Source organism: Eulemur rufifrons, chromosome 24 (genome assembly GCF_041146395.1).
Source record: "Eulemur rufifrons isolate Redbay chromosome 24, OSU_ERuf_1, whole genome shotgun sequence".
NCBI lineage: Eukaryota > Metazoa > Chordata > Mammalia > Primates > Lemuridae > Eulemur > Eulemur rufifrons.
In genome coordinates, this window is record NC_091006.1 from 20,344,046 (window position 1) to 20,368,475 (window position 24,430).

The 24,430-nt window shown below is 35.1% G+C and overlaps 1 protein-coding gene across 3 annotated transcripts in view; it reads right to left on the reverse strand.

Moving 5' to 3' along the window:
- Positions 1–2,648: 2,648 nt before the first annotated feature.
- USO1 (USO1 vesicle transport factor) overlaps positions 2,649–24,430 on the reverse strand; it is a 62,744-nt gene continuing 40,962 nt past the window's right edge. For 2 of the 3 annotated variants that reach the window (XM_069457234.1, XM_069457235.1), the window contains 15 exons: positions 24,130–24,218; positions 23,286–23,440; positions 21,593–21,804; positions 20,147–20,167; positions 15,727–15,837; positions 15,279–15,397; positions 14,955–15,136; positions 14,560–14,681; positions 12,145–12,283; positions 11,115–11,278; positions 10,429–10,515; positions 7,264–7,362; positions 5,825–5,932; positions 3,988–4,203; positions 2,649–3,441 (listed from right to left, as the gene is read on the reverse strand). In XM_069457234.1, coding sequence (XP_069313335.1) covers positions 3,352–3,441; positions 3,988–4,203; positions 5,825–5,932; positions 7,264–7,362; positions 10,429–10,515; positions 11,115–11,278; positions 12,145–12,283; positions 14,560–14,681; positions 14,955–15,136; positions 15,279–15,397; positions 15,727–15,837; positions 20,147–20,167; positions 21,593–21,804; positions 23,286–23,440; positions 24,130–24,218 — 1,914 coding nt within the window. In that variant the 3' untranslated portion in view covers positions 2,649–3,351. The remainder of the gene's footprint in view (positions 3,442–3,987; positions 4,204–5,824; positions 5,933–7,263; positions 7,363–10,428; positions 10,516–11,114; positions 11,279–12,144; positions 12,284–14,559; positions 14,682–14,954; positions 15,137–15,278; positions 15,398–15,726; positions 15,838–20,146; positions 20,168–21,592; positions 21,805–23,285; positions 23,441–24,129; positions 24,219–24,430) is intronic. The other variant, XM_069457236.1, reaches the window with a different exon arrangement.

The following is a 24,430-nucleotide window of genomic DNA, read 5'->3' on the forward strand; positions in this document are numbered from 1 at the left end:
ACATTTGGGCTGTTGCTGCCAGAGGGAAAGAGATTGCCCAGATTGTAACCAACAGAATCATTCTAAATTGGAAAGTTCCTAAAGTAAAAGGCTCAGAAGGGGACTGCTATGGCAGGAAATTTTTTAAATATACCAATTTTCTTCACAGATAATCACACAGATTCTCCTTCAAATAGAAATAGCTGCATTAACAAAGCGGCTTCAGAGACTAAACTGATAGAGATGATAATGGACGAATGAGCTAATTAGTAATTAGAAACCAAATCAGAAACAAATTAGAAACTAAAACTACAGCCAACCGGGCAGATTACTGTTACCGAAAAACTTTGGCAACTACTCAATTTGATTAGGGTACAACTGATAGAGATTGACTCAAAGATTTTAGTGGTGTCTTGCATGCGGCAAATGAAATGACTCAAAGGGCCAGCTCAACATGGGCTGACTCAAAAAGAGGAAGCTGACCGACTTGAAGAGACAGAAGTTGATTGGCCCTTAATGTTGAAATTAATGGAGATAAAACTGTCCTGTCTTATTGGTCAAGGTTGATAGGACCAAGCATATGACTTGATAGAAGCCTTTCTAGGAACCAGTTGCAAAAGTCTTCAAACTGAAAGATCCAGCGATGTTGGATCTCACAGGAAAAGTGAGGGTGTAGTTACCAAAGCATGCTGGTGGCCTTAGAGGTGGTAAATGTTTAACTGCTGGCTCTCTCGTGGGATGGAGCTCCGATTTATAATCTTTGCCCTGACATCAGTAAACGTGGCATTGGGGAGATGTGGAGCAGCGAACCCTAAGACGGTGTTTCCTCCACACAGGTAGACAGAATAGGCACAAATATCCTCAGCAGCAGAAATTATAAAATACAGTAAAATAATTAGGAAGTGATGAATTTTGAGTACTTATGATCTTTGTGTTTCATGTAATTTGTTTACTTATAATTTATAAAATTCAATTTTTAATAATGGCTGTGTTTAACAACCAGCTCACAAAATTTCTGAAAATGAACGATCAGCTCCAGCTCTAGGCATACACGTCTAATCAAAAGACAAAAAGCAGCAGACACAAGGGAGCCCTGCAGCGCACAAAGAATATATTACTGTGTTTCTAGACACAGCACAGAAACTTGTGAAAAGCTGTAAAACGAAAGGAGCAATAGAAATCCTGGTGGACACAACTGTAAAGTGCCACGCTGGGACTTTTCCTTCTCAGCTTTACTTTATGTAGAAAAACATGTGCATTAGTAAAGAATCCAGAAGAAGAAAGAGAAAGGAAATAAACCGACTGGGCTGTCATCATGGAGGCACCTGCTAACGTAGGAAAAAGAAATGGCAGAGAAGGGAGAACAGCTGGGCAAAAACAGAGCAGGGGATGCGGACATTCAGACCACAGCAGCCAGTAAGAGCACGTATCTTGGTTATAATCCTAAAATAAGATACGTGAAGGACAGCAGAACACAAAGGGTCTTACCTACCTTGCTAAGGACTCCAAACAGTAGGTGACTGCAGTATCTCCTGCTCCTATCTGCATTTTAGAAAGCTTTTTGTGGTGAAGATGGAGAAAGGTTGGAGGGTGGGGTGGGAGAGACAGGGAGATCAGTTTAAGAGGCTCCAGAAGCAATCTAAGAACTAAGGCTGGGTTTAAGAAGATGTCCCTTTTGGCTCCAGGCTGAACTATGCAACTATGAAGGCCTCCTGTGTCTCCCCTAATCCAGGCCAGCCTGAGTGACTGGGTTTGGCACACCAGCACTGACTTTGCACACATTTCTTCTGAAGATCTTTGGTATTCCATACTTACAAATTCTCGCTACTGATCCAGTTTTTTTTTTTTTTTTTATCCTTATAACATTAGCCTGAAATGTAGTCATTAACCCATTGTTCATTATGTGGTGCCAACTTTAGAAAACTTCAAACAATCTGAGCTGGTCCAGTGACAGTTCTCTGATGGCAAGTGCCATCTTAGGGTGGTAGCAGTGGTGGAACATGGGCACTCTATAACACACAGCCATCTCCTTTTTCAAGACAGGTGAGAATACTCCTCCTCTTTCAAAAGTTTTTGTCCCTCAGTGGACTGCTCAAACTATTTCTGAACCCAGAAGGCATCCCCCAGCCCAGGCTATCTTGCCTTTAAATAAATTCACTTCTTTAAAGGAAATCATTAGTAAGAATTCCAATGCCGAATTCAGAAAAATCCAAACCCTTCTCTAACCTCTTTCACTTCTGCAGTTGCTCCAAGTAGCTCCCTCCAATCTTATGGAACCCTAACCATTAGTTTGAAATGAGAAGACTGCTTTTAACATCCAGTAATGTTAATTCAGTAGCATATCCCTAGTAAAAGAACTGCCCCCCTCACCATTTCTACTTGCCTCACCTTATATTAAGAATAAGATACTTTTCTCAAAATCTGAAAAAAGGGAACCATGACCAGGTATTAAGTGAACATAATATCTATTTTTATTACGAAACATTAAATTTTGACACATTGCTTCATTTGCTTTTTAAAAATCTATTATCTGACTTAAACCTATTCAGCAAAAATGCCAATAAATTATATAAATCATAGTTTGGGTCTTTAAAAACTAGGAAGATAGTATGTTTTATGATAATCAATACTAAATCTGAGTTGTATAAGCTGTTAACTTATATAATCTGTTTTAGATGTTTAGCTTAAAATAAAACGAAAACCAACCATGTTAATACACTGCTGCAAAACTTTCTCAGAACCGCCCTCCACATCACCTGTGTTGTGTGTCAGCATCCTTGGCTTCTTCACTGAGGTACAGAATGCAGCCATCTCAGGTGTCAAGGCACTCATCCTAAACTGTCCTACCCTGCACATCTTAGGAGTCACATCGGATGGAGGGCTGATGATGTGTGTTAACCCTCAGCCCAGGCTATCTTGCTTTTAGGTAAACTCCTTTTTTTAAAAGAAAATCATCAGGAACTCAAATGCTGAATGTAGGAATAATGATTCCAATTCTATACACATTACATCAAATGTGTTAGTACTTAAAGTCACAAATTCTGAAAAGTAAATAATCAATGAACTAAGGCAAATAGCACTGCCACCACATGCCTGAAAATGGTATATTTTTTGATGTCTGAAGCTCTTTGCAAATTATATTTTGGGACAATTTAGATGAATTTAAATAAAAGATGATATGTTTTCTGCATATAGTTCAGCAAGGGTTTTCAGCATGGGTGGCAACATTTAAAAAATACATCAATAGTCTTATTAGCCGTTTCCACTTGGTTTCTAAATCTTTATTTTCTGTGGAGGCAAACCAAAGTACTGTCTTAAGATTCCATCCTCAAAGTTACAATATAATCTCTATCGTTCCTAGAGATTTTAAAGCTAGATACTATCCTGGTCCTTATCGGCATCTTCATTTTCATCATCCTCATCTTCTTGGTCTCCAGATTCAAGTTCATCCTCTTCTACAATCTAGGTAAAAAAAAAAAATGCTATTTAATATTATGAAGATTTGTTCAAGTCACATTCAATGCGTAATGATATATACTCTGTTGATAAATTCTGTATTCTAGTAATTACAGTAGAAAACCAGCCATCTGATTTCTTTGATTTAATGCTCAAGGCTCCCTATCATTTTTAATATGAATGAGATTTATCAGTTAACTTTGCTGAGGAAATGGCTATACCTCTTTACACATACATCTGAACCAAATATGGTAAAAGATAATGGCATACTTGGGTGATGACAGTCTTGCTGCTCAAAGAGCAATCGAATCAATTCACTCTATAGGCTCAAGATCCAAAACACAATAGTCTACAAGTGCTGGAAACTGAACTCAATCTGTGTCTTAAGTCAATTCACTCAACATCGTGAAAGCCATGTAGATGATACCATATACATGAACCCACATATCTATGCCTATAATAGAGGTACAACTTTTCCATGCGAAATTAAAAATTTTAAAGATGCATTACAAAGAAAAATACAAATCATATTTGGAAACATTTTAATCTTACTGGATAACCAAGATCCTTGAGTTTTCTCTTCAATGAAAATATTTTCTGATCTTGTTCGGCCAAGAGCACCAAGAGATCATCTTGCTCTTTTTTGGAATCTGTAATTTCCAACTCTAGTTTGTCTTTCTCGTTTTGTAAAATGGCAACGGTACTGTTACATGAATCCAGCTGTTCTTTAATGGCAGTTCTTTCCTCAGACAGAGCTTTAATTTCATTCTAGGAAACGAAAAGTAAAAGTTAATAATCTAAAATTAGTACTCACTTTCCTGAGTTTTTAACAAAGTTTGTTCCTATGATAAATCACTGTACTTGTTCAATCTAAAGAGTTTAGGGGTAAAGGTTGAGGGTATATCAAGTAACATGAGGATATGTTAGACTATTCATCCAAGATGGTTATTGTGAAAAATAGAGTTTAACATACAAAATATAGTTTTAGTTAGCTATTCCTCAAAAAAATCCTTAAGAGATTAAAAACAGCAATACTATTTCAGATAATCAAAGGAGTAAATGGAGACATAAAACATTTTACAGCAGAAGCCTGGTTAGCATCAGAATTAGAACTCAAAGTTAAAAAAAAAAAAAACAAAAAACTATCGGCCGGGTGCAGTGGCTCATGCCTGTAATCCTAGCACTTTCAGAGGCTGAGGCAGGAGGATCGCTTGAAGCCGGGAGTTCGAGATCAGGCTGAGCAAGAGCGAGACCCCATCTCTACAAAAATAGAAAAAAATTAGCCGGGTATGGTGGCATACGCCAGTAGTCCCAGCTACATGGGAGGCTGAGGCAAGAGGATCACTGGAGCCAGGAATTGGAGATTACAGTGAACTATGATGAGGCCACTGCATTCCAACATGGGTGACAGAGAAAGATCCTGTCTCAAAAAAAAAAAAAAAAAAAAAAAAAAATCCCAATTTCATGCATATAATTAAATGGGAAAGAGTAATAGCTTCAAATAAAATCTATCATTTAAAAATAAAATAATTTGGGCACAATCCAAAAAGCACAGTTATATATTATCTTCATTTTCCCAATTTCTTCTTCATGCCCTTTACTTTTTATTAATGTTAAGTTACCTCATTCTTTTCTCATGTTATTTATTCTGATGGCTGGCAGGAATTAATGTGTCTGTGTTTCTCAGCCTTATGGAAAGCCTACATGTGGCTTGTGTATTAGCCAAATTTGTAATCCTTGTTTTGTTATTGTGATTGATTAGATATTGATGCTGGTAATAAAACTCAAGATATTTTCAATGAATTTTACTCTCATACTACATAAGAATATATATTCTTATTTCACATATTCAATATCATTATTTGAAATGGCATTAAAGAAACGTCACTTGCACCATCTTTAATCATCAAAATAGAGGCCAGGTGCAGTGGTTCACACCTGTAATCCTAACACTCTGGGAGACTGAGGTGGGAGGACCACTTGAGGCCAGGAGTTCAAGACCAGCCTAAGCAAGAATGAGACCCTGTCTCTACTAAAAATAGAAAAAATTAGCTGGGCATGGTGGTGCGCGCCTGTAGTCCCAGCTACTCAGGAGGCTGAGGCAGGAGGATACTTGAGTCCAGGAGTTTGAGGTTGCTGTGAGCTATGATGACGTCACTGCACTCTAGCTAGGGCAACTGAGTGAGACTCTGTCTCCAAATAGATAGATAGATAGATAAATAAATAAAGCAAGCATCAAAATAGAAATGGAAATGTTGTGAGATAAAATCACACCCCATTAACTTTCTTCATAAATGTAAGAATTTGAGAGATTAAATGAAATGTAACAAAATTTCATGGAGTTCATTTCATATTATCTGTAATAAATAAAATTTTACCAAAAACTAACCTTTAATTCTTTAGTCTCTTGTAATAATGCTGACAGTCTTCCTTCTACATCAGTAGTTTTAGCAGCTATTACAGTCTCACTGTCTCCTTGTACAGGAACTGATTCTGCCTAGAAGTAGAAAGTAGGAAAAAAAATGTTTCTTTAAAGTCACAAATAATCAATCTCAACTCCCAAAGTGGTGATTTAATTTTCTTGCTATTTTGAAATTTTACTTTCAATAACAGAAAATATAATTATTTATGTAATTTACGGGTAAAACAAAGTGCTCTCCACTGACAGATGAGCTGTCATCAGAGTGGAGCAGCATCACATCCCATCAGAGTACGAGGAAGGCTGCGCTAAGCTGCCTCAAGGTCAGCCCAGAAAACTAATCAATGAGGCAGCTCTAATGTAATTGTAATGCAGCGTTTAGTGAGCAGAGATTATTTTTCAAAGCCATTCTCTCATAGGCTTCTTTTAAGTCCATACTATCATCTCAGAGAGACAGGTAGACAAATTGAGCCAAAGGCCATTAATTAGTGAAATGCAAATAGGAGGTACTCTTAAATCAGTTTTTCAGTCTTTCCCTATCTTTTTTCTAAAATACCAGGAAGTGGGATGATGATACAACAAATACCTAAAAATGAGGAAGTGGCTTTGGAACTAGATAATGAGTAGAGGCTGGAAGAGTTCAGAGGTGCATGTTAGATAAAGCCTAGAAATATGGACATTAAAAGTGATTCTAGTGAGGGCTCAGAAAGAGAAGAGGAAAGTTGTGGAGAAAGCTTGTATGGTGGTAGATATACACATATATCATCATGAACAAAATGCAGAAATGTAAGAGTTAAAGGTACTTTCGGTGAGGTTTCAGATGGAAATGAGGAACATGTCATTGGAAATTGGAGGAAAGGCTACTTGTTATAAAGCAGCAAAGAACTTGGCCAAATTGTGTTCAGTGTTTTGTGGAAAGTAGAACTTGTAAGTAACGAACCTGGATATTTTGCTGAGATTTCTAAGCAAACTGTTGGAGTGTGGCCTGGTTTCTCCTTGCTGCTTATAGTAAAACGTGAGAGGGGTAGAGATAAATTGAAGAATCAAAACTTCAAGATTTGGAAAATTCGCAGCCTATCTATATTGTAAAGTGTGAGAAAGTGTGTTCTGCAGAAAACATCAAGGGTTTTTTGATAACTTTATACCCAGCAGAACAGAAAGGCTGCCAGCTTGGACTGAAGGATGTAACAGAGCAAAATTAAGCAACTAAATAAACCAACCTGGTCAGTCTGGTTATAAAATGGCTACCAGTATGAACAAGAAACCTCTGTAACTAGAACACCAGCTAGCGAGTAAAGAGAAGGTGTTATCTGATGAATTTGCTTCTTTTTCACTGTGGCTGAGAAATATTAATAATATAGCAAGCTTGGGGTACTACCTTTCAGAAGGAAAAAAAAGAATTAACTTACAAATGTTTTTGTTTTCTGTAACAGATCCTGCTTTTCTGTCTGTAGTTTGGTGATCTCTACAGATTGTGAGTTTAACTGAGACTTTAATGTTGCCAGTTCCTAAGAGACAAAAACAGTTGAGCTGTAACATTAAATAGTATTAATTTCATCAAGGAACTGTCTATTTATAGGAAGAAATTTTAAAAAATAATTTCCTTTCTTGACGCTACCTTCTAAAATCATAGCTTCCAAGTTTTAAAATCTAACTCTAAAGAACTATTCTTGAACTTTGGGTTCAAGATAAAAAATTAAACACATTCATTTACTTCTGCTCCCTCTTGAGATCTCATTCAATCATAAACAAAGGGAGGGAGGGGAAAAAGGAAGGAAGGAAGGGATGGAGAGACGAAGGGACAGAGAAATGGAGTAGAAGAAGGGAGAGAGGGAAAGAGGAAGGGACAGCAGGAGGAAGAAACCTACAAGGAGAATAAGAGAAAAGAGCAATAAAATTGGGGAATTTCAGAGAGCAAATAACAGCGGTAACTAATTCAGCACTGAAAAACCTGAAAACTGAGGTTGACTATTGAGAAAGTCTAGCTGGTACTTACAATGAATGCATTAACTACTAAAAGGTTCAGGAAATGGTACCATTAAATATGTCTAGAAGTATAGGTAAAAATGGGGTTAAAAACTGCAGGGCTGGTTAGAAGACTATTTAAGAAACAGACCGGCCGGGCGTGGTGGCTCACGCCTGTAATCCTAGCACTCTAGGAGGCCGAGGTGGGCGGATCGTTTGAGCTCAGGAGTTCGAGACCAGCCTGAGCAAGAGCGAGACCCCATCTCTACCAAAAATAGAAAGAAATTATATGGACAGTTAAAAATATATATAGAAAAATTAGCCGGGCATGGTGGTGCATGCCTGTAGTCCCAGCTACTCGGGAGGCTGAGACAGGAGGATCGCTTGAGCTCAGGAGTTTGAGGTTGCTGTGAGCTAGGCTGACGCCACGGCACTCACTCTAGCCTGGGCAACAGAGAGAGACTCTGTCTCAAAAAAAAAAAAAAAAGAAACAGACCATCTGATCTCTGTCCCAATCTCATACACTGGGCAACTGTTCCTCCTCACCTGGCTGAAATAGAGGTTTATTATTTAGAAGAGCAAAACAGGACATCTTTAGACTAGGATCCACCAAACACTGATGAAAAGTACCGTTATAGTGAAAACTGGGGAATTAATTTAAAGTTCATATTAATGTTGGAATTTTCAAACTTCTCTCCCTCACAACAGTACAGAATAAAGAAAAGCAATTATAAAGGTGGCTCTCAACCAGGATGCTCCCCCCAATCCCCCCCAAGACACTGGGTAATGTCTGGAGACACTGAGTAAGTGGTGGGATGCTGACATATAAAAAGCCCTTTCTTTTGTTCTCTTTAAAATTCCTACTATCATGTACATATGTAGCTTTGAACTTTTTTTTTGGTTATCAAAATGAGTTACATTTAATTTTCTTTATACAGTATTTTATTATATATTATAAAATAACAAAATTGACATTTAAGGTATATATTTTTTAATAATCTAAGATTTACAGAAGAAAATAACTTGGAAAAAGTAAACAACTAAAGTTTCACTGGGAAGCATAATTAAATAGTAAAAATTTTTACTTGAAATTTATAGACTAAGGCTATATATTAATAACTTAATTCCCTTTAATTTTAATATAGTTTTAGTGTAGGCAGACTTAATAAAACCAAAACAGCATTTTAATCTTCCTCACACAAACAAAATATTGTGAACACATACTGGAAAACTGGAAAGCCTCAATGATAAGTGATTTTAAAAAAAAGGTTGGATTTTAAATCTACTGTAAGGTACATGGACATTACCAAAGTAAGACATAGTTTCTTTGCTTACAGTCAGTTGTTCCTCTCTCAGATCAGTCACGTCAGTGGGCCAGGGCCAACTGACCAGAGAAGGAAGAAGGAAGTCAGTCCTAGGCTGATAAGGATGGTCACTTCTTACTTTAGTATTGCTTGGATTTTTTTTTTTTTTAAAGAAGCATGCATTCCTTTTATAATAAGAAAGGAAGAAAAGAGAAGGAAAGGAAGGAAGAAAAAAAGGGGGGAAAACCCTCCCAAACCCAGAACCTGTTTAGAGATAATATATACTAATAAGCAATCTGATACTTTTCTAGGTTTTCCTAATTAGTATGTTATTTAATTCTACATGTCAACAGCTCTTTTCCCTTTTTTCTGGCTCTTTTCTTAAACAAATATATTTAATTTTCTCATTAGACAAAGATAAATGATCTAGTTTGATAGGAATTTATAAATACTATAAATTAACCAAGCAGAAAAAAGTTTAATTTGGTTTTCTAGATTTTTTAAGTTACCAGAGCAGAAAAAGTTTATTTTGCTTTTCAGCTGGAGTCATGTAATTGAGACATATACAAGTTTACCTCCTATTATTTCCTTTTCCACTTCTAAAATTCAACATTTCCTGACAGAATAGTTTAAACACCCAGTACATTTAGTCAAGCAATTATCATAGTCAATACTTATAAGAAAATTAGGCGTAAGATTTTACACCTTCATATTTGCAGCTTAGAAATATATTTAAATTTGTCTTTGTTAGTTCACTGATAATCTACAAATAATCTGGGTGACATGCTGAGATTCTGTTAAAAAGAACACCATTGAAAAATGAAAACAATAAAAAGCAAAATACTATTACCATATAATTAAAAATAGCTTCTAGATTTTCAAATGGCTATCTTAACTCAAATTGTGCTTACATCTAACAAAGTAGTTCTAGGTTAATGAAACTACAGGGCTATAACTCAATTATAATTAAAAGAAAATTGGCCAGGTGAGGTGGCTCATGTCTATAATCCTAGCACTCTGGGAGGCTGAGGTGGGAGGATCGCTTTAGGTCAGAAGTTCCAGACCAGCCTGAGCAAGACTGAAACCTCATCTCTACCAAAAATAGAAAAAATTAGCCGGGTGTGGTGGCATGCACCTGGAGTCCCAGCTACTCACGAGGCTGAGACAGAGGAATCACTTGAGCCCAGGAGATTGAGGTTGCAGTGAGCTACGATGACGCCACTGCACTCTATCCAAGGCAAAGAGTGAGACTCTGTCAAAAAAAAAAAAAACAAAAACAGAACTTGGATCAAGCTAGAAAATTACCTGTTTTAACTCTGCAACTTGTTCAGAATCTCTAGCTGAAGCTGTTGCTAAAGACTCTTCATTCATGCCAGATGTTTGGGAAGATTTCTATAAATAGCAAAGAAATAAACTATGAAATAAATTCATTCTAAAGAGATAGGCAAAAACCAAACAGAACTGTACACATATAAACTGTATCTTATACATGCTTAACCAAAAAAATTCACATCATTTTAATTTTTATGCCCAAGACAAAATTTCAACACAGTGTATATAATCTACAACTTTTCCATATGTAAAAAATTTATATTTGTACCAAGTAATTTATTAAATCTAAGCATTTACCTGAGGTCATATGGAGAAAGCATAAAAGCAGATATTTATTGAACAGCTTCCATGTATTAAGAGTATGTCATTTAAATCTCATAACAATGAAACAGATATTACCACCACCAATTTATAGATTAGGAAACAAGTTTAAAGAGGTTCACTAAGTTGCTTAAATTCACTTAGCTAGGAAGCATGGAAGTTTAGGGAGTGTAACTCTAACACTCATACTCTAAAAAAAATCTTAATATATGATACTCTGGCTTAAGGGATCCAGCAAAAATAAATAAGTAAATAAAAATTTATAAGAGAAAGAAAGAAAAAGGCAGAGTGAGAATCACTCTTGACCTCTTATTTTAAATTTTTAAACATTTACTTACCAGATTTTCAATCAAAGTGTCCTTTTCAGTCAGCTGACTCTGTAAAAGTTCCTGGTTACTTTTTAATTCTTCTATTTCTTCTCGCAACCTACCAATTTCTTCCAGCTGAACGCCATTCATCTGAGCCCCATCGCTGTAAGAACCTTGATGCTGATTGTCTTTTCCTGTTAGCCAAGCATAAATTTTAAAAAGCCAGTATGAAACCTAAGTTTTTCATTATGTGAACTAGAAGATTCAAATATATAACTTTCTTAATTCAATTACTTTGGCAGCACTTCTGCAATCACATTTCATCTTTGTAGAATAGTGTCTTGATAAAAATAATGGACTGATGATATTTTTAGATTTCTGGGAGGAAAACAGCATAGTCAAACAGTTGACTAAACTGCATGGTCTGGTGATCTAGGATTTAAGAATTACAGTTATTTCAATTCCAATTCTGTCAATGAAGATAAAATAAAATCTCTTTTAAAAAAATCTTCACAAGCACTATCGGATGACACTATTTACAAGCAGTCGAGCTCTTACCATATGCCAAGCACCACCAGAATTTTACATATATTATTTCATTTAATGCTCAGATGTTATTATTATCTTCATTTTGCAGAAGAGAAAACTGAAAGATTAGATCCGTCTTTCTCAACCAACTGTACATTTGAATCACTTGGGGAGTCTCCAATAATTCCTGATGCCTGGACCCAACCCCAGACTAATTAAATCAGAAACACTAGTGGGGTTTTTCTTTTCTTTTTTTTTTTTTTTTAACCAATAAAAAGGATCTCAGGAGATTCTAATGAGCAGCCAGGGTTCAGAGTCTATGGATCAGATAATCAGGTAGCAAGAAGCTTGGATTTCAATCTCAACTACTCTTAACTACCATGCTACTTTGTTTTAAACTCCGATTTACACGTCATCACTGTGACTAAGGTTACAGAAAGATTAGTCCGTAAAAAGAATCTGTTTTACTTTGTCTAGCTCCCAAGAATAGAATGACCCAGACCCTACAATAGTGATGGCTAGCTACACTTACCTAGCTGTACTTTAAGCAGATTATACTGATCCTTGTGCTGCTGAATCTGAGATACTTGCTGTGTGACTGCTGTCTGGAGCTGTTCATTTTGACATTTTAATGTAGAAACCTGCTGCCTTAATTCCTCAAGTTGCAGATCCTGTGAAACAAAATATAATTCAAGTGTTTCACGTTCATACTAATTACCATTAAGAAGAAGAACAAATTTTAAAAATTAGAGGTTATTTTGGGTTAGTATATTAAAGAACTCAACAGCTCCAAAATCATTCAATAATTAAGCAGTAATACATTACCATATGCACCAAGGCAAATTAACATGCAGTAGAACTGTAGGATTTCAAGTAAGGCCCAATTAATAAACACTATGGCATTTGCAATCTCACTGCAATTATGGGGGGATATCAAATGAAAAAACTCCATTTTATGGTCCATCAAACCATTTAAGAAATTTATACCATGAACTATTTAAGAAGCTTAGCATATGTACGTATACATATGTACGTTATTTTTTACATTAAAAGACAGCCATAACAGAACATTTAGAAGACTGGAAAGAGAAAAAAGAGCTTCCAACTCTCACCACCCTAAATATAACTATAGTTGGAATTTCATATATTTTATTTTCTAATTTTTTTCTAATCCATGTTTTTTAAACTTGTCATAATCAGTCCACATATAATTTTGTAATCTTTAATTTACTTACTATTCTAATTTTCCCATATTGCTAGTTTTCACAATCACAATTTTTAATGCTCACTTAAAATCTGATCAAGTAGATGCAATATAATTTATATTCAATGTTTCTGACACTGAGGTTGCTTTCCATTTTTCAAAATGATAAACATTATTACAACACATATCTTAGTCTATGTAATTGTTTTCCTGAATTTTGGAGAATTTCCTTAGGATAAAGTCTCAAATGTCATTTCAAAGGATATAAACATTTTATAGCTCTAGATGCTTGTTACCTAATACCAAACAGCATTTTAAGTGGTGAGAGAATGTTTAAAATGAAGATTTCTGAAAAAGAGTCATTATAGTAATTTTTCAAATCACTCTTTTCTTCTTCCAAATCAACTATATTTGTTAGCCCCAAATGTTTATTTTGGGACTACATCACATTCCAAGTGTTTACTTTTCCATTGTCCCAAAGACATCACATTTTACCAACTGGAAATGACTCCATGTTTGTACCAACATATAAATGAAAAATCCTAATAATCATGGGTAGTCTGATGATTCAAATTTTGATCATTCAAAGATGATTCTAATTTATTGTTTGCTTATAAACCGAAAAGCTGAAGCTGAAATGAATACCATAATATTTTTATTCTTTCTTAAAATTACAATCTCAGTAATACAGATTGTGGGGAAGAAAATAACCTACAGGCAGTTCTTAATTTAGAAGATTCTACTCATGCTCTTCCTTGCCACACCTGGCAATATCATCTATTCAGTTGTCCAAGACAGAAATGTAGGGATCACATTTGACCCTTTATGCACCCTCAAACCTGCATCTACACATTACTAAGTCCTGCTAGTTTTATTTTCTTTATTTTTCACATTTCTCAAATCTGTCTCCTCTGAACCACATGGTAAGAGCTTTAGCATCCCATTAACACACATGCAATTGAATTCTCTTCTACCACTTGCGGAGTGACCCTGGGTGAGTTTAAATTCTCTAAGTCTCGGATTCCTCATTTATTCTAAACTGAAGATAATAACTACTTTGTAGGGGTATGGTGAAAATTAAACGAGAGTTTAAAATGCTTAGTGAGCATGTGAAACATAGTAAACAAAAAAGGGCAGCTCTTACCATCATCACTGCTACCATCAGTGCCCTAGTTTCCTTCCGCAGCTCACCCACCACAACAGCCTCCCCTTCTTGGCTCCCTCTCCCTCTAGCTTTGCCCCTCAAATTTCTCCTTTACACAGCTGCCAGAGTGTTCTAAGTACAAGCCAGCAACATTAGACTCAAGCTTATCATGCTGTTTGTCACTTCCTGCCTCTATTCCCGACCTCTCCCTTTGCCTGGACTCAGCATCTTGGTTTTTTGTAAGCCCCTGCTCCTACCTAGCTAAATTAGGTGCCTCTCAGTGCTGCCATATGCCTTTGATTGGCTCTATCACTAGACTTAATATGTAATGAAATGCGTGTTACACTAATCTATTTATGGGTTTGTCTCCCATGGAACTGATACGGAAACCTGTCTGATTCATGTTTTTATCTATAACATCCTGCACAGTGCTTAGGACATATTAAGCATTCAGTTTGTTGAACACCTAGATACTTTGAAAAATAATGAGTTTTACTTTCTATATCTTCTTTCATTTGAAATGCGAGGAAAAATTCTTCCTTAATATAGAAAATACCTATCAGTAGTAATCAGAGTGTATACAGTTCATTAGCACTCACTTGCTCTCGAATCATATTTTTGTAGTGAGACACAATATTGTCATGCTGTTCTAATGTCTTCTTCACCTCTTCTTCTTTTTTATCTTCTTCACTGGACTTATAAATAGCCTTAGTTATAACACCTGGAAAAGAAAGTTTATTTATTTTAAACATTTAAAATACTATTTTATTATTAACACTTAGTCAAAACATATAATCTAACTCCATGACAGATTGGAAAAATCTTTCCAATCTTACTGAAAGCCAACTGTCCTTTAATGGGCTACAGATCAAGAGCTAGGAAAAAAGATCTACTTTCAGGTTTATCATATAATCTGCATGTATCCAGGACATATATACACAATATAATCACATTTACTTTCTAATGAATATCAATATAAACCTTCTTGTCTTACCTTCAAGTTCTTTTACCAGCTTTGTAAACTCATGATCAAATATCATACATTCTGGACTGGGAAAGTTTGGCTGGGGTTTCTGAGACGCTCTGGAATATAACTCATGTTTGCTAATAAATCCCAGTTTCTCTATGAAATTCTCTTTGCCAATCCTCTTCTCTATTAGTTGTTTTAGTTTCTCTCTATAGAGATAAGCACATTGAAATGCTTTAAAAAAACACAAAATCATAACAAAACATAAAAGCTTGGTCTACATTATACTTTGGCAGAAAAAATGTGCCATTATCTCTTGATGCCATAGAGAGTCATCTTCCCCTTACTTACTTCATGCAGCTCTCAAGTGAGTTATCATTGAAGTAAATCGAAATGCCCAACAAAAGGGCACATAAGCCCTGGACCAACTGCTCCTCCTCTCCAAGATTTTCCGCAATTTGTCCTGTAAGCTGAAATCCTTGTTAAGGAGGCTAATGATTCATAATATCTAGAATACTTTATTTTGCAATTTGAATTTGATATATATTTCATGTAAGAGTTCCTATAAGAAATATATATGCTCTAAGCCAGAATAAAAGAATGATATACACACACACACACACACACACACACACCTTAAGCAAACATCATTACAACCTTAACAGTTTTAAAAAGTTGCAACACAGATAAGATGGCGGAGAATTCAAATATTTTGGGCACAGAGCTATTTCCAATTGAGAAGAAAAAAATAAAAATGATATAAATACTTACATGTATGTTACTAAAATATAAAGGATACAAATGGAACATTGGCTGAATTGTGAAGAAAATGCGTTACTGCAATGGGACAGTTGCTTAGCCAGGTACAAAGCAACATTAACAATCCAACTCTTGTTTGTATTTTGCTTCCCTGTAATAGATAAGTTGGCAGAAATCTCTCTTCATTCACTCTATTTTTTTCACACTTAAAGTTGCCCTAAGATCCCTTCCCATTTGCATAAAAAGAATTCTAACATCTTATAAAAGATGTGCCAGAAATCTAGATTTCAAAAAATTGAACAAGAGAATACATTCTTGTGTGTACCACAGGCTTCAAGTCTCAAAATGATCACAGTGTGGAAATTAGAATTGATTCATTTTCATAAGCATATACTGGGTTATTTAAAATTCTATTAGTAGAAAAACCTAGTCTGCTAAGGAAAAAATTTATGATGTAGAGGTTTAAAAAAAAAAAAAATACATCAACCCCAAGATACTTTACAATACATTTGCCAGGCAAATTTATGATATTTCAATCAATATTTTAAAAACAAGTTCCTAATAAGAGGACAAATTCTGCCTCCTTCAAAAAACATCAAGAAAAATACAAAGAAATAATCTCCTGAATCATTTAGTCAAATTCCATGAGAGAATATATTTTCTAACAAGAAAATAAACCATGTTACAAACTCAGTGACAATATGTTATATGAGAAAATCACCAACATAGTCAAGAGGAAAAACATTTAAATTAGCAAAGTGCCCCAAGCCACTAACTATATTGCTGCCTAGTTAAACAAGAAAATTAGCACATCCAGCAAAATTAGTTTTCTAAATTTTAAAACAACACATTTACATCTCCTATATAGATAATCTCTCAGTTCATAATATTGACACTGCCCATCTTCTATTACTATGACTTGTATTTCTTTTTTAAAGAAAAACAAAACTTGTTTGAAATAAAATAATGAAGATCAGCACAGTAATGCATCACTTTGGGGCAGTTTTTATAAAATATTCAAAATATATTTATTCAAAGATCTAGACAAGGAATGGATTTAAAAAATCATTGCTGTTTTGAAAAATTTCTACTATCTAGACTATTCCATTTTGCAAACCTTGATGTCAGTATCTTGGCCTTTTTATAATCTATTTTCAGGTATATTTAATATTGAATTAAATAAATTAAAACTGGACTTCTTCAAATGATTTACCAAGTAAGCATTAATATGAATTTAGTTTTTACATAATATATTATTTTTACTTTTTCCTTGCTTCTATGTCATTACTGTGCCCACAGTATACCTTCATGTTACCTACATAAATTAAAAAGTCAAAAAATATAGTCTCCATTGACTATGTGCCACAGAAAACTTACAACTACTCAAGTTATAAATGCAAATGTTTTATCTACATGCTATATATAGAAATTCATCATTACTTAGATTAACCATTTGCAGGTACCAAATATGCCTACATATATATAAGAGCATCCTCTCAAATCACTGGCTGATGTCTGAGTAAACAAAAACAGAATTAGATTTAAATCTGAGTCCTCCAGAAGTATGCCCTTTGGGGTCTAATTGAAGGATAAGAAGAACAAAGTTAAACATAACCAGGGAGAAAATAGAACGGAACAATTCGTTTATTATAGCAACAAAAAACCGCTTCTCAGCCTTTTGGTTAAGATTCAGTGTATTATAGCAACAAAAGAAGATAAAGTACTCAGGAACGAACTTCAACAAAATGGTCTGAAACCAAAACAAGAAAAATTTTAAAACACTCCTAAAGAGCACAAAAATAGATACAAAACCAATATAAAGACACCATGTTCTTAGATAGGAAGACCTGACATCATGAAGATGTTAATTCATAACATAAATGTGATCAAACAAAAATACTAAAAGGTTTCTTTTCTTCTGGAACTTAACAACCTGATTCTGAAGATCATATTTAAAAAGTGAGAATAACAAGGAATACGGTGAAAAAAATGAAAAACAGTAATGAGGGAATATTAGATCACGAACAGGCAGGAATTAAGATATAGAACAAAAAGTCCAGAAATGGAGCCATATACAAATGAGAACTTACTATACGAAAAATGTAGCATATAACCATCAGTGGGTTATATGTCCCAACTTAAAAAATGTTGGGACAACTAGACAGCTATCTTGAAAAAGATCAGTGTGGATCCATACCTTATACAGTTCATTAAGGAAAGTGGAACAAAGAGTTAAATGCAGAAAAAGAAACCAGAAAGTATGAGATGAAAATATGAGTAAATTCCTTAAGATCTTTCAGTGGGAAAGTCGTTCCAAGTATGACTTAAAATGCAGAAGCCATAAAAGAAAAGTCTGAGAAAAAAAAATCCAGGTGGGGACCAGTGGCTCACGCATGTAATCAGGAGTTTGAGACCAGCCTGAGTAAGAAACCCTGTCTCTACTAAAAATAGAAAAAAAAAAATTAGCTGGGTGTGGTGGCGCATGCCTGTAGTCCCAGCTACTCTGGAGGCTGAGAATCGCTTGAGCCCAGGAGTTTGAGGTTGCTGTGAGCTAGGCTGATGCCACAGCACTATAGCCTGGGCAACAGAGTGAGACTCTGTCTCAAACAAACAAACAAACAAAAAATCCAAAACAAAACACCAAGGTCGAAAGACAAATGACATACCAGGAAAAAATATCTATAATTCATATCAAAGACAAGGGCCAAAATTGTTTAATATAAAATGGGCAGAGGATATGAAATAGAAGAAAAAGTACACATCTCTTTTCGGAGCCCCCAGAGTGACTGAGGAAATTTGGAAAAAAAAAAAAAAAAGGAGGATAAAATTTTAATTTCAGAGCATTCCGAGGGTTTAGTGAATAGAAACCACAGATTTTACAGGATGGAAGAGAACCACAAACAAAATATTTGAAGTTGAATCATTTAATTTTTAACATAAGTGTAGGGGCTGGGTCTAGAAGGATGGATGGATGGAAAGAATGAAGGTGAATGAAGGGTCAGGTGAAAATGCCTGCCCAAAGATGCTTGTTTGCTGAGTTCAAAGGTCAGCTGAAAACAGCTGACCTGTATGGAAGTTGTTAAAAAAAAAAAATAATGAACAGCCCAGATCCTTTGCACACATGTCCTTGGAAATAAATACGGGCAGGAACTTAGCTAAGGAGGCCATTTTCTCCTAGATTTTGGTCTCTCCCCTTCTCCCTAAACACTATGTGTTTCGAGCAATCATTCATGAAAAAGTAGCCACAACACATAAGCTATTATGTTCTACCTACTACATTTTCTAAATAAAAATCCCTCTCATTTCTATGTACGTTTCAAGTTTAATATTTTTGCACTGTTTATAAAAACATATAAAAAGCTAACACTTTAAACTCTAGTATACAAGCATTAAAATGAGGTTCTAGCATATTATAAGCAAATTCACTTTCTACTGGTGGCCTCTGGGGACAGAGAAATAATAAGAAAGGGGTCATATTGGAACTTTCTGGGATTATGAAAATGTTCTACATCTTGTTTTGGGTGGTGGCTACAGAGGTACACTCAACCATCAAAAATCATCAGACTGAACACATAAGGTCTGTCCATTTTACTGTGTATAAATTAATGTCTTTAAAAAATTCCCTTTTAAATTATTAACATTTATATTTACAAAATACTTTCCCAAATATGAAAAATTCTGCAGGCTAAAGCTGCCAAATATATGTGTGTGTGAGTTATTAACAAATGTTAAATCATGCTCATACACAAAGACATAATTCCTAACAGGACCTCAGTTATTACTACTCACACTGTTCAACTGAAATGCATGCTCAAACATGAATATTATGATATGCTCGTTTTTTTACGAAACACACAAACAAAACAATACCAAACACAACACTCTTCCCCCCACAGCAAAAGTTAATCCTCATATAGGACTGTAGTTATATGGGTATATATAAGTAGTTGTAGCATATGGATTATATCCAGAATAATCCATAATATTTAATTTTAAGTCTTTCAAATTTATAAAATCATACTTGCCATTGTACATTTTAAATAATCTAATATAAAAGTCATCACATTCTTTCATATACTGATTAACTAAAGACAAAATTCTTAAACCTAAATTTTACTTCCTGTGAAATGTTTTAAGGAGAAATAAAGAAGCAAGCTTGGGAGAAAAAAACACAAAAAACCAAAACCAAGGAATTCCAGAAAGTGCAAGCATCCCCAGAGGAAGCACAAAGTATATAGCCTCAGATTCTCACTCCCACAGTTCCTAGTAACGTCACTACAATATCCCATGGAGAAGAACTGGAGAGCCACTTATGATAGAGATAAACCTGCTGACACAGAAGTGTGAGTAGAATATAACTTCAAACAAGCAGTTAAAAAAACCCAATCAGCAAAACCCAAGACAGAGAAAAAGACTTGATAAAAGAGGAAAATGCCTAAGCTAAATCAAGTGATACATACCCGTCTGTCGATCTTATCACCCTGCAAATTATACATTAAAAATTATTCATAAATATTACTACTTTAGAAAAATCTAAATCCAGAAAAATCCCTCAAATACTTTTTCACATTCCCTTTACAAACCCAAGCCAATCATTTGGGACAGGATAGTTCTAATCTTTTATTATATAAAAATGATAGACATTTTAGAGGATAAGGATTTTATAGCACTATAATTAATTACTTAAGAGTAAGGAAGATACCACCACCTTTAGCATTTCTCATTATGCATTCACTGTAATCACAATGTTACAGCGAAATCTGTGGTGATGGTAGTCAAACAGTTAATTACTGTTTGGCTTTTAAAAAAACTGTTTTCAACAGACAGCAACATAATAATGCCAGGTATTAAATAAGATATGAAAATTTTAAGGTAGTTTTTTAAACCACTAAGAGATAGTGATAAATAAGAGATAAAGTAAGTTTTCAACTGAAGTAGACCAATTTTAAACTACACTCAACTCCCTTTTCACTATAGTTAATTTTTAAGGTCTTACTTATAACTTCTACTAATGGTAACAATGTTTTCTTAAAAGCTCCAAATAAGGAAAAATTCAATCAGTGTGGCAAAATTAAAAACTAAAGGACACAGCACATTATTATGGAGAGTGGGTAGGATAATTCCACTGCTAGAGCAGTGGGCAGAATAATTTTAGACTTATCCACATTTTTACTCTCCCTGACTGATTCTCAATGTTGATGACATTATTTTGGCTTTGCTAAAGTGTGAACTTGAATTGTTCAACAGCATGGCTGGTAAAAACGGGCAAATCATGTAATAGTAATTACTAAGTGCCTAGCATCTACATTTCAGTAAAGCTTTGCTGTTTTCATTAAGAGTCTAAAGGAATGCAAGCATTTTTAGTTATGTTTTTCTACATCTTGTTAGGTAAATTATATGCATTGGGGACTTGAGGATTTGAGAATTCACAAACATCAAGGGCGTATACTGTATAGCTGTATACACAATGGACTGCTATTCTATTTTTGTTTCTGGATGATCAATCGCTCTGGGAAGAGAAAGAGGGAGGTATACAGGTATGAACTATGTTATTCCCTCTCATAAACCAACCTCAATTACTGAGAAGAAGGAAAAAATGACATGCAAGAACACTATGGATGATTTAAAAAGAAAACAAAACAATCAAAATACCTTTCTGCCCAGGACATGTTTCCATCATGATACAGATCTTACAACTATTTGGCAAAACCATTCCTATAGGAATATTTATTGCTTTCCTTCCACTAAACTGTTCCTGGTTACAATGAACTAATAAGTAGATAAGTCCTCTCTTTCCTTTTTCATGTGCATCTTCTAAGGACATCCTTGCATACCTGTATCACTGACATCAAAACTTACAGCTGGAACTTTTTTACCCCTTAGAGAAGTTTCATGCAATACTTTACCTGTGAAAGGATGTTGGTGCACTGTTGTAGTAAAGAAACCGGAGGGTTGCCGATACTTGTAGCAAGTTGAACCCTGAGCAACTGTTCCTTCTGGGTAGCGTTTTCTTGCAAAGCATGGGCAAGGGCCACAGCAGCACACCAGTTTGAAAGTGAATCAGTAGAAAACAAACCTCCACACAGTAACTGACCAGCTGAGACTGAATTACCTGTTGCTATAAAGATGGAAAGCAGATGATAAAAATATATTAGATTTTCACTGTGTGGGAGTAAACAAAATTTTTATAAATTGTTTTCTGGACATACAAAAATAACTATTTTCAAAACAATAAAAGTCTGCTTTTCAAAACAAAATGAATGATGAGAAAAAAGGTATCTTGGAAGAAAAGTAGCACAACACAGAAACAGAGGTTGAATATCCCTTATCTGAAATGCTTGGGATCAAAAGAGTTTCAGATTTTGGATTTTCATATTTGGAATGCTCAACCTGTATAGAACAGTCCAGGCATCAAATTGATGATGGTAATATCCCCCCAAATTATTACCTTAACTAAAAACAACAGTTCTAAAACGAATCAAGGGAAATGTCACATTTTAATTATTCTACTATATCCAGGGTCTTATTTTCATTTATGGTAAATAATTTCTTATGGTAATAAATTTTTTATCAAAAAATTTTTGATAAAATATAATTAAATAGACTTAAATTTTGCCAAAAACCACAAGGTATATAATTAAAATGAGCTTTACTAAGGTTTTCAATTGTTAAAGATAACAAAGGTAAGTATATCAAGAATTTATCTTAGGTAAAAGGAAATAAAGAATCCATAAAAAGGATAATGACTCTACTCACTACTGGAACAATAGACTAAAATGTTAAGTGTGATTTAATGGTAAAATTTATCTTTGGAGTGATAATTACAATTAACAGTAGCTTCTGTTTACTGGTATCTATTATATGCCAGGTGCTAGAGGTGAGTGCTTAATACACTTAATTTAATTGCATTAATCCTCAAAATATTCCTAATGAGGTGAGTGTTATCCCCATTTATGAGAGATGAGTATTATTATCCCCCCATAACTTGAGAAGGCTCAAGTTAAAAATAATGTGCCCAAAGTTGCAGAGCAAGAATAGTGGAAATTCTAGGCCGGGCGCGGTGGCTCACGCCTATAATCCTAGCACTCTGGGAGGCCGAGGCGGGTGGATTGCTCAAGGTCAGGAGTTCGAGACCAGCCTGAGCGAGACCCCGTCTCTACTAAAAATGGAAAGACATTATATGGACAACTAAAAATCTATATAGAAAAAATTAGCTGGGCATAGTGGCGCATGCCTGTAGTCCCAGCTACTCGGGAGGCTGAGGCAGTAGGATCGCTTAAGCCGAGGAGTCTGAGGTTGCTATGAGCTAAGCTGACGCCACGGCACTCACTCTAGCCTGGGCAACAAAGTGAGACTCTGTCTCAACAAAAAAAAAAAAAAAAAAAAAAAAAAAAAAGAATAGTGGAAATTCTACAATGCAAACTCTGGTCTGACTCCAAAGCGTGTTCTCTAAACTTACTTGCAGGCCTTGGAACTCAGGTTTGTTTTTTTTCCCTAAGCATACAAAATATTTTAGGCTGAAGCATAGAGAGAAAGATTCAATTAGTAGCTTGAAAGACATTTATTTTTTAAAATAGAAATTGGAACTATATTATTTACCATCAATGGTGGAAGGTAGAAGTGTTGACACAATTTCTCCTTGTCCTTTTTGGTTTTTATATAAGAAACACTGGAAACAATAGAGAACAGCACAGCGCAATACAAATGGCTGCCTTTCATTAACCATGGACATGAGCAGTACTACAATTGCCGGTCTGTCACATTTAAAAAGAAAAGAACAAAATGAAACATTGCAACCCAAGTACACAAGTCAATAGTGAGTCATTTTTGTTGGCTGAGGAATCATAACCTGAACACCAGCAAGTTAAGTGTTTCTATTTCCATTTCACAGAAAAGAAAACTGTAGCTGAGAGAAGTGAAGTAACTTATTTGCCTCAGGTACATAGCTAGGATGTGGAAGGGGTGATATCTGAACCTAAATATTTAAGTTCCAAAGACTACACACTCTTTTAAAATACCAATATTTGGCCAGGCGCAGTGGCTCATGCCTGCAATCCTAGCACTTTGGGAGGCAGAGGCAGGAGGACTGCTTGAGCCAAGGAGTTCAAGAGCAGTCTGGGCAATATAGCAAGACCCCGTCTCTACAAAACATTAAAAAATTAGCCATTGTGGTGGCACACGCCCATAGTCTTAGCTACTTGGGAGGCCAAGGCAAGAGGACTGCTTGAGCCCAGGGGTTTGAGGCTGCCGTGAGCTATGCCACTGCACTCTAGCCTGGGCAACAGAGGAAGACCCTGCCTCAAAAACAAACCCCAACATTTATCTTGGCAGATAATTTCTACTTGCAAAACATACAAATGAACTTCTTAGATGTGTACGTGAGATATATTAACCACCCAAACTGAGATTCCTCAGAGGAATCTCAGTTATTCCGTTTTCCTACCTTGGTGGGTTTGAAGGTGCATTTACAGATGCAAAGTAGTCTTGGTTTACTTGGCAGCCTCGAATAACTTCTGATACAGTATTTATGGTCTGTTAAGAAGAGGAAAAAAAAAAAACATTTAGAGAAAGTAAGTCAAGTTAGAAAACTTGTTTTCAAAAGAAGAAAATGTTATATCCTGCTTTTTAAGTACCAAAATTCAGACACCAAAAAAATCAATGATAGCATTATAATAGAGAATCTATTTTTATAAAACAAAGATGAGAACAAATTTAAAAGGTAACAAATTAAAAATTCAATTTAA